Here is a 21,404-nt window from a genome sequence, read left to right as displayed (position 1 = left end):
ATCGTATTCTGAAACTTTGTACTCATGTATTTGGTTGTATCACAGCTTACCGTGAGCTGTTGTATCGGTAATTGTTGGCCGTATGATATGACATCGTATTAATGTCCAAACAAAACACTTAAAAATACATAATAAAAACCACCAGAATATAAGGGAAAGATAAAGTAAATTTATATAGTGTTTGAGGCTTTCACGGTTGTTTTTTTTTATCATAATAGATTTTTGGGTTTCCACCGTGTGTACTTCTTCCTTCTTTCCGCGACGTTTGAGGCTCGTTGCAGAGGCCATTATCAAGAGATGATAATATAAATATGTTTTATGATGAAGTGTAGTGTATGTATATGAATGTAAACGTTGATCTAATAATGTCACAAGGAATCCGATTAGCTAAGAGCAAACATTGTTCGGAGTAATGTGTCAATCTAGGGAATCCAATCCCGAGCCAAAATTCTGATCCCGAGATTTCGGGATTACAATTTGACAATCGGGATTGGCATTTTTTTCCATTGTTAATATAATTTTTTTATATTTACAAATAACATTGATAAAATCGGTCAAAAATAAATCTAGTATAATTTATACTATTTAAGACATTTATTATTAATATTGTATACGTTCAATCTTGGAAATACATCAGTTTAATGGAGTAAATAATAATCTAGTATAAATAATAATGTGAATTTAATATGAGATTGCTGTTTCTGATAGTAAAGACTTAATGAATGGGTAAGCGAGATTTAAAATAGGAAAGCAAATCGTGGTGTACTTATGGCCTTTCCGCTTCATAAATCTAATTAGTCAGCCAAATATGTTAAAAAATAATTTAATTAAACATATAAAATATAAAATATAAAACACGCCAACACTACGGATGTTCATAATATGATCCGCTTTGCAGGAAAAATGGTAATTTAACTTTTAATATTACGCTTGTTCGTAGACGATCATGAAAGATACCTATTATTCATATTTCAAGTCTCTTAACAGTTATAAACATTCGTTAATATGTATTTCAAAATGATATCTACGAAGGTACTTTGTTTTCCTGTGTTACCATATGGATCATTTGAAGACGAAGAATAATAATGATAATCCGACACTGTAATTTATTTCAGTCAAAAGATGAATCTTATATGCACCGTCATAATATAATAACATTAATAACTATGCGTTTATGCACCATTATGACGTTTTATGATGACCATACATTGAATACAAAATAACGGCACGTAGAGTATACGTTTTATAACTTTGCACTTTTTACTACATTGATACGCCTCTTTGCCTTATTACCTCGCATAAAATTATATCAAATGATATTATTCACTTATTTTAATATATCTTGTAATAAATACATATATAGATAATATACCTATGTAAAAAAAATATTTTTAGAATATATTACATCATTTTCATCCTATAAACGGAGTGCAAAGTTATGATTATGAAGCATATATTAGCATATATTATACAATAATTTTATTTAATACAGGTGGAGTAATAATTAGATTTGACTAAAAAATCTTTCCGAACATGTCCGATCCTAATAAAGTCATATGGACCTCCACTTTTTCACGACAATACAGTCAGAGTTTTGGTCTTCTACAATTGTGTCTTACATCTAATTTCATACACATAATATCTACAAATCGACTGCGTCTGTCTTTTATAAGCTGGCGTGCGGTTTCCCCCCCCCCCCCCGCTTCAGCATTCAGTACTGCATTCCCTCTCGTTCCCTCCTATTGAAAACTTGCAACAGTCGAACGCGATAGCACAATGCTCTCCGTCCGCGAACGACGTGACGTGAACGCCAGCTTATAGAATACAGAGTACAGACTCTATGTACTATTTTGCAACATGCGATTAACTCATCGTTTTACGATGACTTCTATACAGCCTTGATACTATTATGTATGTCAGAGACGAAGGGTGGAGGTAGGCTGTCAAGATCCGAAAAAAATAGTGCACACTAAACGTTGTCAGCCAAACGTATTTGTTTTAATTGAACTAAGACTAGTCCAAGTGTGTGTAAATAGTTTGTTATTTTTTTTAAATTCAATTAAACTCTGCCTAAATCAATCCATAATAGTTTAGGTAGGCGGCTCTCGTGGTGCAGTGCGTTAGGCGCTTGCCTTACACCCAGGAGTTCTGGGTTTGATCCCGGTCAGGACACAATATTTATGTGTATTTCTCAAAGCCTGGGTGTTTGTGATTGTTCAAAATTACTAACAACCACATTGTACGAAAAAGCAAGGACATGATTATTAATAATTCAAAAAAAAAAATAGCTTAGGTAAATAGGTAAAACTATTATGGATTGGTTTAGGCAGAGTTTAATTGAAGTTAAAAAATTAACCAGTACTATTTTTGCAAATTGTATTATAAGTACAATGAAAACAAATAAGTGTGATTAACAAAGTTTAATGTGGACTATTTATGGTAAATCATAACAGCCTACCCCCATCCCTCGCCACTGATATCATGCTTTTTTCATATTACGTTTACCACTGTGTCTACATATATTTTTTGAATAATATAATATTCTGTGTAACAAACCACCTATATTCGGTCTGGAATGAAATGAATCAATATAAAGGGAATAGGAAAGCGTTCAATAAAATATTATAAAAATAAAATTATGTTCCAATGACAGTTTACCTTTTGGCATGCTTAAATAGCCATAACCAAACGATTACCCAGACTCTAGATTAAATCCTAGTTTAATGATGCATGTCAGGTTATATTGAATGAATTCATTTGGTCAACTCGTGGACACCCTAATCGACATGCTAACATTAACACTAAATACATCGCTCATTGTTGAACTTTTAGACATTTTTGACAACATTAAAAGGCCAATTAAACATGCTTGAATTACATTGTGCGTTTCGGAACATGAATCGAAAGACCGTGAGTAGAGAGGTAATAAAAGTTAAATAATAATTTATTGTAGGTGTTTACTATATTTTTCTTTAACTTTTTAAGGGGATTAGAAGAGCTAAAATCAGTGATTTATATATTAGTATCTACCCAAAAATCATGTTATCCAAGATAGTCGAAATAATCAAGAAAAGTCGTATTTAAATTGCTCAAAGTCCAGGGATCCCATTCGATTTCTCTATTCTGAAATTCAGAGATTGAAAGTAAATAGGATACCTAACACGTCATACCTATGCATAGGTTTGTATACATACATAGATTATTATTATGATTCAATTATATCAATGGATATTGTATATCTATGGTAGAATTGCATGTTTGTTATGCAAAATGAATCCTTTCGACGGTCGTAAACAGTGACGTCCCGTGGGGGTAGGCAGATCGAACGACGCTTGGGGGCGGCAGTTTCTCGAGGGGCGGCAAATCGACGAGAATCATTTAGAATATATAGAAATAGCTACCTAAACTTAATAATAACGAAATTATCTTTCCATTAAAAAATTGTTTTGTCGGGTTCGCGATATCTAGTTTACTTCCGTTGCCCTTCGATGCCCTTGGTGACCAGAAACGACACGTGTAGTTTGCGAATAATTACAGTCTGAAATTTTGTTAGTACCTAATATCCATACAACACATTTCTTAGATATTGGACTCATGAAAGGATGATAAAAATACTGTATAAAAACATGGGGCGGCATTTTGGCGCTGCCTAGGGGCGGAATTTTATCTAGGGACGTAAACAATGTAAATATAGGTACATATCGTGATTGATTATGCATTTTGATTTAACTATATATTTTCAAATCAGTTGAAACCAAAGATGTTGAAAAAAGTTTTCTTCTATGGAGATTGGGTGTAAATACTCTATAAATGTATGAAATTTAGGCAAAACATTAATTACCCTTGAATAACTGGTTGAGTTGGTTACAAGTGACTTCGCTTTAAAGGTTCATTTAAAAATAACTTAAGACTTATACTATGGCATTATATTATAATTTCAGATCCCCCCAGTACTTGAAAATTCACGCATCTTAGGTACGTACATATTGTTGTATCAAAGCAGGCATTTGGATAGATATTATACTGTGGAAAGATAATATTATTATCTAGTCAATTTTGTGCAGGCAGCCAAACGTAGACATATATCGCCCATTATTTTTAAAATGGATAACTGATTACCTAGTGCGAACCTACGTAAGTTATGTAATCAAAACAACAGACTTCAAACCATAATGCGAGCCACTATTTGGGGTTACCAATAAAATATGAAAATAATGAACATGTTACCAATGCAACCACAAATACGCGTATGTGTATTATTATGACTCCTTCCAAGTCCAAATTCTTTCGTTCAAACATTTTTTTCTTTATCAGAGGATTTAAAAAAGCTTTTATTTCTATAAAAATATTGTTTTCAAAAAATACTTGCCGTACTCTATCTACCAGTACGCCCGCAAGACCCTCTGACAAAAATAGGCTAAGTATCTGACACAGTTCTGTTATGCAGTAAATTTTAAGTTGAAATCAAATGTGGTGCATTTAATGAAATAATTTGAATAGGTATCATGATTGTAAATAAAAATGTATTTCATAATCATTTAAAATGCATTCACTTTACGCCAGTTAACCTGTTCTCACGAGGAGTCTGCGAGGTGATTCATTACCAGGAAATGCGCTCGCCGCCGATGTTGTAGTTTTATTTGTGCAGTGCGTCATCCCTCAATAGAAGCGACTCACCGCTGAGGTGTTACTATCGCATCGCACCGGTAAAATTGCAATGCCAAAACTAAAATCTTAATATAATTAAAGCTACGTTTCAGAAAGCTAATCTTACAAGAAGACTTATAAAGAATAAAATATTAAAAAGGATCAAGATAAATCTTCGCTTATTGATGATCCGTTTATGATATCAGAAAAAGTTAAATCAAAATTAGGGTAGGTAGTAACAAACCGCCCTCTGACTCCGGAAAAAATACGGATGGAGGGAAATGTTTTTGCTGATTTTTAAAAACTGATTTAATGTGACATCAAGTAAAAATTACAAATTTGACAGTCTAATATTCTTTTACGCATCGCGAATGAGTATCAAGTATTAATGGAATGAGTCTTCGAGCTACATTGAAAGAAAGGTCGTTACTAAATCTCCAACTTCATGTTCATTTGGCAAAAATGAACTATATTGGTTTTAAGACCTTAAACAGGACATTTTTTTAAGATTAGGTCACATGCGCAACGACACAAATAGTTGGTGTTAGTATGTATAATAAATATGAACTAAGAATTCACCCATTTTAAATACATGATCATGACGGTTATTTGTTAATAGGATTAGTGTCGAATTAGTATATAATATATTAAAAGGTTTTGAGAATTTATCCATTATGGTTTTAATTTATTTTAAAAAAAAATATTACACGATAGGAAGTTACATAGTACTTACTACATATTTTTTTATTTATGTTTGTCAACGTCAAAATTGAGAGATTCGAGTACGTAGTTTTTATTATATAAATTTATATTTGAAATAATGATAATTGGTGAAATTGAGATAACGAAATCAATCAAGATTTTCTTTAAACACTAGCACAGCGTTAGTAGATATCGGTTAATATTATAAATTGTTGATGTAAATAGGCACATAACATTATAAACGATGATCTTATAAAATTTTAATGCCTACAGTAGCGTTAAGATAATTCGTTGTTTATATATTAATCATTGGTAGGTACTACAAACTAATCTATATCGTGAATGCCTCTTGCCTCCTGTCAACATTTTCATTCTTCCTTGTCTGCCGCAACCTGCCTCCACTATATTAGTCTCAGCATAGGTCTTCCGACTCTCAGTTTGCCTTGTATTTTGTTTAAAACTAGCTTCATAAGTAGTTGGATATCATCCATCTTAAGACATAGCCTGGCTACAGAGGGATGATTCTACAACGCGAAGTGTTATATTATTTATCACGTAACAATTTCGTCGCATAGAGATGAAATACCCTTATCTACCAGCTGTATTTATTTTTATCCTTATTGTGCTATCTCATATTGAAGGCCAGAAACCGTCAGGATGATCTTCATTTTATTTAGGAACGATCTAACGGAGATGCACTCCCACGAATCATGGAGATTTAGCCATGGAATTCAGTGTTTTCCTCCACCATATGCGAGAAATATCTAGTATTCAAAATTGAAAATATTTTTTTAATAATCTACAGATGGAAGTGACAATAAGTTTAAAAAATAAAAGTTTTAAGTTGGGGCAACATATTGTCGATTAATCGATATCATTAGTAAGTACATAGTTAACTTTAACCTAAATTGAAACGAGCTGACTCATATAGGTTTTGTTGGCTCTTTATATTACGTATTAAAAAAATATTATGTTCGACTTTATTTAATTTTATTTGTGTCTGCGGCTAAGCCTGAAAACCGCCTCATTATTTGTTCCTTAAAGGGCTAAAGATGATGTCATAATAAAATATTATGGTTATTCATATTTACATTACACGTAAATTTGTTATTTTACACGAATTAAAATTCAACTAGGTACCTACATACAATTGACTTATCGTATAGAATGGGCTTGTAGATAGGTTTTGACATTTTGTAAGGTAATCGGAGCCGTGCATTTATCGGCCGATTAGTAGGTCGTGTCCGGAAATTTGTACGTATACAGTTAGCCGTATCACAGTAAATCATGAGCTGTTGTATCATAATTCGTAATAAACACCACCGGAATATAAGGGAAATAAATTAGAAATACAATCATACCTACATATTTATCTGGTAGGTGCTCGTAAGTATTAAGTCAAATAATCTATAAAATTAATGTTCTTATTTAATCTAATAATATTCTAGGATTATCTAAAAATATATATTTATATTTATTATATTATTAAGTATAAACATAGTTTTATGTTTTTCTTATATTAATAATAGCCTAATAGGAGTTTTCAGAGGTCCCACAGGATTGACGTATAATTTTAAAGAATAATCACAGAATATCACAACTTGTTACATCTTGGAACTGGTAGATATCGGTATTCTAAGCATTTCCTCATACTTAACTCAAAATTACAAATTTTTGACTTGTTATTGTCGTTTCTTTTGTTCACATATTTTTAAAACTTATTTCTTTTGTTTTTATGAGATACAGTGTACGCCTTGAATTATTTATACTTTGTCGTTTTCACTATATTATTTAAAATAAATAAACTTGAATTTGAATACTCATGAATTCTATTCATATGAATAATTAATAGAGATCTACAACTATAAAAACATAATACTTATTATGTTGTAAGTATTATATTCGAGTACTTGTAACGGTCATGCGTGCTTCCGAAACCAGTGTTTATCAAAAATGTTAGTCTATTGTTAAACAGATATTTAAATAGTAGCTATATATATTATAGGTAAACGATATTTTATACAGTCAAAGGACCCATTCATACCCGACCAACCATGCTATTATCAAAAATATATCCCTAGTATTGTCCTCTTTAGATTATTGAATATCTATTATCTACCTATATTTTATTAGATAAGTATTAATATTACATTGTGAAAGATTGTTAAATGATCAATAAAGGTACATCCGTGTTACACATTTAAAAAGCGAACCTTATGCCGGGTCCACACCGAAAACAAGTCGCGCGACAACTCGTTAAATTTTACGATAAGCATGATAATTATCGTAAAATTTCTTAAGCAATTATGATAATTATCGTAAAATTTAACGAGTTGTCGCGCGACTTGTTGCCGGTGTGGACCAGGCATTAGGTTCATAGTATTATGTTAATAATTATAATATCTACTAGAACGGATATTTTAAGGAAATTTTCCGTTCATTTTTATTTCCCAATTTAACCGTCAAGTATGACCATACAAAAGCTCGATTTAATATAAATAAAAATCTTTCAAGTTATTATAGATATAGCTATACATTTTTCTCTATAACAGTCGGTATTTTTGAAATTTAAAAAAATACTAATACCTATGTACCATGAATTAATCAAAAAGCTCGCCGGTATATATTCTGATAAAACTTAATAATCTACAATTTAATGATACAAATCATCAAAACGAAGAGTGTTAAATAAGATGAAAATTTTCTATGAACACGCATAATATTATTATTATAGTGTTCATATAACTAGATATTACCTAGTTAATTTGAATTTATTTAAAACACTTTAACGTAGGTACTTAAATAATCAGCAAAATGTATTTGATTACACCGTTCGTATTCTAGCGCTAGTCGCCTCTATTGAAATAATGTATGTTTCGTTAGTCGGTGATAGGGAGGTAAAATGATAACTATACTTATCAAATTATTATATCAAATTATCGAATGTTTGATAAGTTTTCTACTCGCCGCCGTCAGATATACCTACCAACATGAGCTCACACAGGAAAATAGATTGGGGGGTCCATTTCGAAAAAATATCCGTAATAATTTGTTATTTGTTTTAAAGGAGGCGGGGGGGGAGGCTGGATTAAACAAATCTTGCAAGTGGCACTCGCTCATTTCCGGATACTCTAGCGATAAACATCTGGCCTGCAGGTAGAACTGAAGGTACTCGAGTACGAGTGTAACGATCATAATTATTAAGATAGTCGGTGTCCGCTTGTGTCGTCCATGCTTTTTTGTTCTTTAGACATGCAGTATCAGGATATTAAAACAAACATTGGATGCCCCAGATGGTTGCCACAATTCATGAGTGCTACAAGTTTTTCAGTGGCCACATGCCTTGCGTGTTGCAGAATGCTGAGAGGAATGGTGCCAACCCATTGAAAAAGCAACCTAATTATCCGGGTCACGATTCTCAGTCATGAGGTCGTGACGAAGATGGGAAAAAAGTGATATTCCATTCACTTAAATAATTTATTAAATAATTTTAAACTGTCTGTGTACTGCACAATGGTTAACTTTTGCGAAAGTAGGTGACTGTTATGTATACGCCCTTTTATACTATATTTTATTCCTTGTTATATTATTCTTTGTTACCCCTGTATAATATTGAGAAGCCCTGATGTATAATTATCAATACTTATCGTATTTACTCGTCGCGACATTATTTAAACTAACTAAGTGCTTTCCATTGTAATGTAAACAAACAATACTAAATTTCTAGCTAAATTACTTACTATCATAAACATACATCCCTGCATAATAAGTGCAACGTCCAAAACTTTCCTTTGTCTCATTCCATTATAAATTGCTAGATACTCACAAGTATCGACACCTCAGAGGCCAGTAATAATCCTAAGTTCCGACTGTCCAGGTCTAACCAGACTTCTCCGTATTCTGACTTGTAAGTAATGTAAGTGAAAATTATTATAACTGTACGTGTGATTTGTGTTGTGAATTGAATAAATAAACATAAAATAAATTATTAGTGTTTAATTATATTAAATCCATAACATAAAATTTGGTGTCAGAAGTGGGATTTAGCTTAAATAACGTGAAGTGTATTAATTAATATTACTAAACGGTGCATTTTATTCTTTAAAACCAAGCAAGAATCCATTAAAAATAAAAATAAAACACGTAACTATACATAATAATAAATTTTAAAAGTACATCGATTTAGAATCGAACGGAAATTAATCTTACACATTACTCAAGTTTTCAAGTCTTCTTCATTTATAAATAAAACTGCAAGTCTCCAAGAAGCTTCCAAGTCTCCAAATCTCTACATCTTCAATCTTCAAGTCTCCAAGTCTCTGCAAATCTCCAAGAGGTCTCCAAGTCTCCAAATCTACAAGTGTCTGTGTCTCAATCTCTCGTGTCTCCAAATCTCCAAGTGTCTGTGTCTCAATCTCTCGTGTCTCCAAATCTCCAAGTGTCTGTGTCTCAATCTCTCGTGTCTCCAAATCTCCAAGTGTCTGTGTCTCTAGCTCTTGTGTCTCCTAATCTCCAAGAAAGCTCAAACCTCCAAGTCCGGAATCACCTACTCAACAAGATCTACAATGAATCTTTTCCTTATAATCTGTTTGTAAGTAATAATATCTGTTATTATTATAAGTATTATTTTTGTCATAATCTTACTCTCGTTAACACACACATAAAATTTCTACACTTACCATTGACACTCTCATGAAATTCATTTCAACTTTTGACGGAGAAAGAAAAAATCTTTATCCATTTTTAAAAGATTGCGACTCTGCATTTGAATTATGTTCCGAACCATTAAAAAATACATTATTAAAATACATGATTCATAGAATAGAAGGTAAAGCCAAATATACTATTGCTAACTTTGCATTCGAAACATACTCAGAATTCAAATCATTTTTAATATCTACATACGGTGACAACAAACATACCTCACAATTAGAATTAGAGTTAAGAAATTGTAAACAAAATTATAATGAACCTATAATTAATTTCATTCAACGAGTAGAAGCATGTACTAATAATTTGATAGGCGCAACGCGATTCTCAACTAGTGATGATAATGAGTTGAAAGGTCGAATTAAACAAATAGAAGATAGCGCATTAAATACATTTATTCTAGGTGCAAATACACAAATATCAATGGCGGTCAGACTTTCTAAGCCAAAGACTTTAGTTGAAGCTACAAATATAGCGATAGAAGAGGAAAAAGTATTAAGTGCCATTAAGGAAATGAACATTAATAATTCTAGAAACAATAACTATCATTCTAGACAGCCCAACGTAAATCCTTTTAGAAATTCTCAAATAAAACGGGAACATAACATTAATCAATTTATAGCTGACAACAGCACACCTCGTAATTACGCAAATAATGTAAAATTCTGTAGATATTGTAAAAAATCAGGTCACATATTAGAAGAGTGTAGAAAACGCCAATTCAATAATAAAAATCAAAATTCGCGAAACTTTTCTCCGAACGTTCAGAACAGTCATAACGGTCAAACATCTCAAACCCCGCGAAGTCAGTTTCAAAATCGTCAATCTCCACACAATACACAGAATAATCCTCAAAATAATTTAAACTCCCAGCACTCCCGGAATCCTGCCAATTCCAGGAACGTGCGAAACATTCAGGCAGAATATTCTCACTAGAACCTATTACGGCATACGTGGAATTACCATATGATAGTATAATAAGGAAATCCCTTAGGCTATTGCTTGATACTGGTGCAGATATTTCATTAGTAAAGATGAATTCCCTTAATGAGGAAGAATTGGTCAATGAAACCGAAATAATCACACTTAAAGGTATCGATAACTCTCCAAATCCTGTGAAAACTCTTGGCATAGTTAATTTGTTATTTCCATTGAAATATAAGCAATTAGAGCATACTTTCCATATGATTCCAAATGATGTCACCAATGTTCCATTAGACGGACTATTAGGTCATGATTTTTTCCTAAATAACCACGCGAAAATCGATTATGAAACGAATACGTTGATCATCCACAACGAAATCATTCCTATTTTTAATAATAATACTAATCCTATCTTTTCTCTTAATCCTAGATCCGAAACCCTTATAGAATTAATTGTCCAAAATCCAGAAATCAAACATGGTATAATACCAGATGTCCAAATCCTTCCAGACGTATATCTATCACGAGCTCTTACTACAGTACGTCCAGGAAATAAAGTCTATGCAACTATTCTTAATAATAGTGAAAAGTCAGTTAATATTTTATCGAACGAAATAACTCTTGAACCATTTGACGAGCGTGAAAGTTTTCTATTTTTTACAAACACATCTAGTAAAGATTCCTCTCGCAATCAACGGGTTGAGAAAGAATTACGGCTATCTCATCTGAACAATGAGGAAGCTGATTCAATTATATCATTATGCCACGAGTATAATAATATATTTCATTTAGATGGTGATCTATTAACCCATACCAACTCAACTCATCATAAGATACCTGTTACATCTCAAGTTCCAATATACACTAAATCATATAGGTATCCAGAAGTACATAAAATTGAAGTCCAAGACCAAATAGATAAAATACTTTCTCAAAATATAATAGAGCATTCTACTTCACCATGGTCCTCACCACGTTGGGTCGTGCCTAAAAAGGACGATGCCTCTGGTAAAAAGAAATGGAGGGTAGTAATAGATTATAGAAAACTCAATGACGTCACTATCAATGATAGCTATCCAATACCTAATATTTCAGACATCTTAGATCAATTAGGTCATTCAAAATATTTTACAACGCTTGACTTAGCCTCCGGTTTTCATCAAATCCCTATGTCACCTGAAGACGCAGATAAAACCGCTTTCTCCACAAATCAAGGACATTATCAATTTTCAAAAATGAGTTTTGGTTTAAAAAATGCACCATCTTGTTTCCAAAGGCTAATGTGCTAATGAACAATGTTTTATCCGGTTTACAAGGAATTAAATGCTTTGTGTATTTAGACGATATAGTTATATATGCAGATTCAATCGAATCTCATTCTCGAAAACTGCGCGAGATATTTCAGCGTCTCGATCAACACAACCTAAAGCTACAGCCAGACAAATGCGAATTTATGCGTCACGAAGTCGCATACTTAGGTCATATTATTTCCGAAGAAGGAGTTAAACCAAATCCCTCAAAAATCAATTCTGTTACCAATTTCCCTAGACCTAAGAATCCTAAAGATATCAAATCTTTCCTCGGAATGGTAGGATATTATAGGAAGTTCATTCCTAATTTTTCTAAAATCTCTCAAAATCTCACATGTTTGTTGAAAAAAGATGTAGTTTTCAATTGGACTAAGCTGCAGGAAGATGCTTTCCAATCATTAAAAACCAAATTAACAACAGAACCTATACTTCAATATCCCGATTTCACGCAACCGTTTAACCTCACAACGGATGCTTCTAACTTTGCTATAGGTGCTGTATTATCTCAAGGATCATTAGCAAAAGATTTACCAATTGCATATGCATCTCGTACATTGAATAGAGCTGAATCTAATTACTCCACGACAGAACGAGAACTATTAGCGATCGTATGGGCATGTAAACACTTTAGACCTTATCTATACGGTAGAAAATTTAAAATATTTACTGATCATCGCCCCCTTTCTTGGCTTTTTAACGTAAAAGACCCAGGTTCTAGACTCGTAAGATGGAGATTAAAATTAGAAGAGTATGACTATGAAATTATTTATAAACCAGGTAAACTGAACTCTAATGCTGATGCTCTATCACGAATCGAAAATCAAGGTGTAATCTTAATAAATAACCCTTCTACCTCCACTAGTATTCAATCATACAATGACTTTCTTGAAAAACAAAATGAATCTTTTAATACTAATTTAATTGAAACAGATGAATCAATTCTTAATCAAAAGCAATCCATCGCACACTGTATCTCTAATGATAAGTCTATGTCCAAAGGTCTTGCCCTCGAAATTAGTACCATGATCAATAATTACGATGAATTGTTAGATACACACTCTCAAATAGGTGATGTACTCAAATCAATAGTATCTAAAAACAACATTTACCATTTGATTACGAAACAAAATTTTTGGGAAAAACCAAGTTATATTTCTATTTTTCAAGCAATCTCTAATCTTAAAACTATCCTAATAAATAATAACGAACCATGTATCTCTTTTCCACAACTTGGGTGCGGTTTAGATAATCTTAATTGGGAAAAAATAAAAAAAATTATTCAGTATATTTTCCATAATGTAAATATAGATATCACGATATGTAATAACAAAATAATTAACCCTAAGCATGATGAAATACCCTCAATATTAAAGGAATATCATGACTCTCCTCTTAGCGGACATTCAGGATATCATAGAACTTTAAATCGTGTAAAACTAAAATATAAATGGACCAATATGCAAAAAGATATGAAAACATACATTAAACAATGCGAATCTTGCCAGAAAAATAAAATATCTCGTCAAAATCTTAAACAACCGATAGAAATAACTACAACTAGCCAAAAACCTTTCGAACGTATTGCTTTAGATATAGTAGGTCCCCTTCCTTTAACAGAAAATGGTAATAAGTACATATTAACTCTTCAAGATGACTTAACCAAATATTCTCAATGTTATCCTATTCCTAATCATGAAGCCGTTACTATTGCAACTCAATTGACTTCAAAGTTTATTTGTCAATTTGGAATTCCAGAAAAAATACTTACAGATCAAGGAAAGGATTTTACCTCTAATATTCTTAAGGAAGTAGCCAAACTTTTTAAAATAGAACAAATACAAACAAGCGCATATACTCCTCAAAGCAACGGTTCTTTAGAGCGCAGTCATGCTACTTTAGCTGATTATCTAAAACACTATATCTCTCCTAGCCAGACTGATTGGGATGAATGGTTACCCTTTGCTATGTTCAGTTACAACACTACTCCACATACTGCTACAAAATTTACACCATTTGAACTTGTTTATGGAAATCAACCTAAGTTACCAACAGCTATTAAAACATCCGAATTTAAGTACACATACGATTCATTTTTAGACAATCTTAAACTCAAACTTACAAAATCACATGAAATAGCAAGAAAAAATTTAATAAGAGAAAAAGAAAAAACACAAATTAGGCATAATAAAGACAAAACCCTACGAACATTCGAAATTGGCGATAAAATATATCTTACGAATAATGCTTCTAAATTAAATAAATCTAAAAAACTGTCCCCTAATTTCCAAGGACCTTACGAAATCATAAAGGTCAATGGTCCTCTAAATGTTACGATTAAGATAAAAAATAAATTAATTAAGGTACATACTAACCGAGTGAAACATGCTGTTTCAGATCCATCACAGTAAACACATACGCATTAGATTACGACAACCAAAATATCAACAAATCTCCTGGTCTTCTCTACGATAATTTGGGAAAACTTACATTCTACGACTCCAGCTGGAAGCTCATCACACATTACAACATAACCTTTTTAAATAATAAAATCAACCTAGCTGAACAGATCTATATCAAAACGTCTCACATTTGTCATTTCATATCTAGAAAAACCGAAAATAATATTTGCTCTTCTAAACTAGAATACTTAAAAAATAAAATTCCTGTTCTAATCAAACTGGAAAATACTATATCTCAATTGGTAGGACATTCTCAGAACCACACGCGATCAAAACGCGGACTCATAAACGTCATTGGTAGCATTAGTAAAACTCTCTTTGGAACGTTAGATTCTCAAGATGCCAGTTACTATGATGAAGCTATAAAAAAAAAATATCTAAGGAAGATATCGAAATCTTGCATTTGCTTAAAGATCAAACTCAAGTTATAACAACCACTATCAATAATTTTAATCAAACTATTTCTAATCTTAATGATAATGAAAAAATATTCAATGCTAACATACGAAATTTTAACAAACACATACATACTATTCAATCAACTCAAGATGAAATAAAAACAATAGAATTAGTTTTATCACACTATACCTCATTAACATTTTTTATTAACGAATTGGAAATCGAATTGAATACCATTATATCATCTATCCTTTTTGCTAGATCAAATCAAATCCATCCATCTATTATCTCCCCAAACCAATTACTAGAAGAACTACGTAAAACTCAATCGCTTTTACCAGAAGGTTTTAGCTACCCCGTGTCATTAGATATCGAAAACATTCACTATCTATTAACCATTATTAATATAAAATTATATTATATCAATAAAAACATAATCTACAAAATTTCTATACCATACACTAATAACAATGTCTATGACTTATATCATTTAATTTCTTTACCTGTTTACACTCCAAATGGTTTCATATCTGTTCATCCATCTCAAAAATACCTAGCTTACTCCACAACAAAAATTCAATATACTCTATTACAAACACTAGAAAATTGTTATGAATTATCTAATCAAAATTTTATTTGTAAACAAATGAATGTAATACATACTAGCAATTCCAGACCTATTTGCGAAACAGAGTTAATAAATTCCAATACAATACCTAAATCTTGCATAGTTCAACAAACTTTTGAAAAATTAGACATTTGGTATAAACTATCAACAAATAACCAATGGGTATATGTCTTCTCAGAACCATCTACAATTACTTTAAGTTGTAACTCTAAAATAACCGATGTAACTTTATATAATGTAGGAATACTATCGTTGAAACCTGGATGTAAAGGTTATACAAAAAATGTCATGTTAACCACTGAAATTGTACAAACATATTCTAATTATAATGCTTTTATTCCTAATATAAATATACTAGATGATGATTGTTGTAAAGAAGAAATAAATAAAACAATCCCTTTTCCTCCCTTACAGCCATTACACTATGCTAACGCAGGATTAGAAAATCTGCACTTAATCTCACACAAAATAAACTCTATCTCAGATAATATAGACAATCTGTTAGATCAACCTAAATTCAAACAACAAATGAATACATACCAATATTTCATGTATATTATCTCTATATGTATTGTTATTTACCTCTTGTATAAACTGTATAATTTATGTAATAAGAAATGCTCTAAAATACTATCTATAGAAGGTGCCGATGACACCAATAGACCTGTCAATAATATATTCAATGTCTGCTTCAATAATCAAAATCCTCCAGATGATGTTGAACTAAGTGAAATAACAAATTTAAACCTAACTCAACCAAATGAAGTAAATGTTCACCCATCCACATCAACTGTTAGGAGAAGCGCAAGATTAATAAATAAAATTAATTAATATTATCTAACATAAACTCATGGCAAAATTGTCAACCATAAGTTTATTCTTTTAGGAGGGAGTTGTTATGTATACGCCCTTTTATACTATATTTTATTCCTTGTTATATTATTCTTTGTTACCCCTGTATAATATTGAGAAGCCCTGATGTATAATTATCAATACTTATCGTATTTACTCGTCGCGACATTATTTAAACTAACTAAGTGCTTTCCATTGTAATGTAAACAAACAATACTAAATTTCTAGCTAAATTACTTACTATCATAAACATACATCCCTGCATAATAAGTGCAACGTCCAAAACTTTCCTTTGTCTCATTCCATTATAAATTGCTAGATACTCACAAGTATCGACACCTCAGAGGCCAGTAATAATCCTAAGTTCCGACTGTCCAGGTCTAACCAGACTTCTCCGTATTCTGACTTGTAAGTAATGTAAGTGAAAATTATTATAACTGTACGTGTGATTTGTGTTGTGAATTGAATAAATAAACATAAAATAAATTATTAGTGTTTAATTATATTAAATCCATAACATGACTATTGTTCTTACGACAGCAAATACAGCCAAAGTCGGACAATATTGTAAATTAGCATCAATGATATTCGTTTTGTTTGTGTCAAGCTTACTGAATGCTTCGCGTGAAATCGGTGGAACTTGGTACATTGACAGATTATCTATTAGGAAGCAATGGCATGGCGACATCTTCAGTACGCCGATTGTCCAGGGGACGCGTAACAATGGTAGGCCACGCTCTAATCGATTGTCACGGTCAGCGTGACGACCACTGGCGATGGCTTTTGTAGCGGACCAGGCTTGGACACATCTGGATCGGCACAACAATGGCCGAGACATTGTTGACCGAATGTTCAATATTTAAATAATGGAAGCCACTGTCCAATTGTGTGGAATTGAATATTTAATTACATATATTATATATTACACTGAGAGTCGTAAACTTGACGTGATTTATTTTGTTTTTATAAAATGTATTTTAACACTGTGTGCGGCAAGTCTTATAATCATACATCCAAATTCCGAATGATGTATATACGGAATACATATCTACATATAAGGCATAAAGCCCACCAAAAAAGCGCTCGACGAGCTCACTACTGAGTAGGCCCCCTCCCACCCGCGCATTACCCTTCACCTATGTAATAAGGGGCCCAAGAAGCACAAAATAATTATTATTATCAGCGTCTCTCATAACAAAGCAATAAAAATATTATATTATTTCGGGGCTTGTAATTAATATTCACGATGACATTATTCTACCAGCGAAATATCGGACACGCAATAAAATTAAACAATGAGTTCTCTGTTATTAAATAATGGCTTCTCGCCCGTCAATCGACGACGCTTCCAGAGCGTGATTTTGCTCGCCGCGTTCAATGAATGGACTGCATTGTATTTTCGTTCATTCGTATCGCCGAGAAGCCAAAAAACGATGACTCATGGGGCAGGTGCGCATAATGCGTCGTCAAATCCAGTGTGCGCTGGCGTATTTGATTACGTTGTATTTTCGATGATTTACGCGCCACTTGTGAAATTTGCGCGAGAGCCCCACTTGCTGCGTTAAGTGGGTTTTACGCCTAAAAATAAGTTTTATTTGAAACTAACATGTAATAATAATACTTATGTATAATTTGCATTCCAAGATGAGAGTAAGGGTAAGCGCACATGAACGATTGATTAATCGGACGATCGTACACTGCTGATAGTAGTATTTTTTTTTTTTATATATATAGGCCGATTAACTTCAGCGCACATGAACGATTAGTTAATTATTGGTCAATACTCTACAAGTCTACGGCCTAGTAAATTTTACGTATATGTGACTAATAACAAGTATAGATTTATTTTAATGATATAGGTACCTATGATGGCTATTTGACACATAAAATGTACATAATATTAATTTAGATACATAAATAAAGATACCCAAGTACAAATAAGTATTTTTTCCTCTGGAGTTGGGTCCATCTAGTTATATTTTTTGAATGTTTGTCATTTTTAATGTGTTATTCAATTACATAAAATTTAATTGTGATGAAAAAAGTCGCCAGCAGTGCAATTCTCTGTCATGTCATTAATATTAATTTTAAATTGATTCTCTGCTCCATCGGTTTTTAACGGTGTAAGATGTTTTGTATAATACAGAATGTTATAGTATTTAATAAGTAAAATATTTTGATTACATACCTATCTGTCAAATACTTTTTATTTAAGAGTGTGGTGAACAATCATCTACCTATGGCGCGTCCCTGCATGGACCAAGGCTTTGAAGCCAGTTCCGATTTATGATTAAGTATATAACTGACAGGCTATAAAATGCATGAAATACAAAACCCGCCAGAATCTTCTCAAATATTACCAAGATTCAATGGCGTAATGCGTATAAATACGTAACTAATGAAAACAACATTTCTAACAACCACACCCAGAATGTAACATAGGTACATACATACTTCCCGTTATTTTTGAGTTCTCTTAACAGAATATAATATTTTCAAAACTACAGTTTTAGTAGTCTAAAGACGTGTCCGGAAACTTGTACGTATGCAGTTCGCCGTATCACACTTCACCGTGAAATGTTGTATCGGAAATATATGGCCGTATATTAAAGACCATCCAACATCTTTGAGTCGTATAGTACTGAAGAATAAAACACGGTTCTTGGCGGTTTACACTTTACAGGAAGCCAGCAGCAAATAAATTTTGAAAATAGCCGATATATTGGATTATTTGTTGGGTTAGGTTTGGTTTTCATTCTTGAATTCATGAATTTTGCCAATATTAGATATGAAAATTGAATTAGTTCACATTGAGTCTAATAAGCGTATAGTATACGGTCATCTCTTTCCTATAAGAAAGCTCACGGAGAACTGTGCCGCGGTGAAATGTTTTACGTACAATTTACATGTAACCGTCTAAAGACGCCTTAATTTATTTATGATTTTGATTTGTGATGTTAAGTCATTTTCATCTTTAAAATGATTAATTTTCATAATATGTACCTACGTCAATAAAATAGAGCTATTTATATAACACATTGTAACATGATAATAGGATCCCTGGATATACATTGATAACAACAATGTTGTGCTTCTGAATACATATAGGTACATGACTATCATTTACATATTATTTAAATATAGTTTTATTCAAAGTATGGTTGCAATTTACAACTTACAATATTAATTCAAATATCGAACGACCTCGTAAACTTTATTGTCCAAACAAATTAGCGCGTGTTTTAGTTTAGCAAAAAACAGCACCTGCATTAACACTTGTTTTCCATACCTACCTTTATTGCACAATATTATAGGAATTATTATCTATCACCAGATAGAATAAGACAATCAACTAAACAATGCGAGATTAGGTGTTACCAACTAATTTAGTAATATCACGTTAGTTCTAAAGTAAGCCTTTTATTAAATTAATATCTATAGGTAGTTACATAAAATTACTCTTTTATTTTTGATGTTTCGACGTAGTTTCTTATATTATATTGATTAATTAAAATATTCAAATTAACATACATAAATAAAATAATCATACTAAACTATGTTGTCAACCTTCGCCGGTGCTCAAATATGTTAAATCGAAAGCTTTACATATAGTACGCAATTAATGTGATACGCAGTTTCACTTTATTTTGGATGGTACATACTACATACGACTAGGCATTGCAATATATGTATTTCAAAACCGGTATTCAATTATTTATCGATACCAAAATACCGTTTTCAATAATCCAAAATACCGGTATTTTCGGTAAGAAAATATACACGTTTATATTTTTCGAAAATGAATTTAATGTTATTTTTTCATTAGTTTTACTACTATATTGTATATTAAATGTTGTGTAAGTATAAGATTCTTCTTCGACCATGTCCGATCCTAATAGGATCATATCGTCTCTGTTCTGGCAGAACACACTAACTGGAGAATACTAGTTTTGAGTAATTTGACTTTGAAGTTGTTAAAATGTTTGAAATGGTATATAATGTGAGTTTATTAAGTAATTGTAAAAAGGGTGGCTTTAAAGTAAGGAGTGTTTATTTATTAAGAAGGTTTCCAGACGGTAAAGTTTGAAATAAGGAACATTTTGGTATAACTAACTCAATATGTCATTTTTTCGAATTAGTGTCTTCTTCCAGAACTGTGACGATATGGGCCTCCACAGAATAGAGGTTTGTATTAACAGATTTTGTTTTTACGAGAAATGGATGTCAGCCACTTGCTCAACCTATTAGGTCCATACCCTGACCCACACACATATTGAAAAACAATATGTGTACTTGCCAGACTCCGGAATCGAACTTGGGACCCACGGCATGATAGTCCAACGCTTATAACGCAAATATATTGATTTAAGTCTTAAACCATCAAAAGTTAAATAATATTAAAGCGAAATCCCTCAAATATAAGTACTTATAGAATTATCACGATATTAACGTATTTCGAAAAAGAAAAAAATTCGTGGCAAATATTTCCAATTATTATATAACTATTGATTCAATGATGGTAGTACATCGATTTACAGAGATTTTCCTGTACCCGGACTTACAGTAGGTATTTGTAAAAATTAGCAGTTCTATAATATTATGATCTATAGTTATTTATAAAGGTCAATATAATAAAATGTAGGTAGGTAATTAAGGGTGGTATAAAATAGTGTTTGAAATAGATTTAAATAGTTATATTTATTGATAGGTACTTTTTCTGTTAATATTTCAGTATTTTTGATCGAATACCGGTATTCAATAAGAAATACCGAA

General features: G+C 31.9%; 1 protein-coding gene across 1 annotated transcript; it reads left to right on the top strand.

Moving 5' to 3' along the window:
- The first annotated feature begins 10,482 nt into the window (after window positions 1-10,482).
- Window positions 10,483-17,004, top strand: LOC147065579 (uncharacterized). Its single transcript, XM_085957025.1, has 2 exons — window positions 10,483-10,623; window positions 15,135-17,004. The coding sequence occupies exons 1-2, from the start codon at window positions 10,483-10,485 to the stop codon at window positions 16,608-16,610; spliced, it is 1,617 nt and encodes a 538-aa protein (XP_085813151.1). The 3' UTR covers window positions 16,611-17,004.
- The last annotated feature ends 4,400 nt before the right edge of the window (window positions 17,005-21,404 follow it).

Source organism: Rhyacophila brunnea, unplaced genomic scaffold (assembly GCF_057557595.1).
Source record: "Rhyacophila brunnea isolate RB1 unplaced genomic scaffold, BYU_Rbru_1.0 scaffold_6, whole genome shotgun sequence".
In the NCBI taxonomy this organism is placed as follows: Eukaryota; Metazoa; Arthropoda; class Insecta; order Trichoptera; family Rhyacophilidae; genus Rhyacophila; species Rhyacophila brunnea.
Note: the sequence above shows the minus strand (reverse complement) of the source record. Positions and strands in the feature narration are given on the sequence as shown.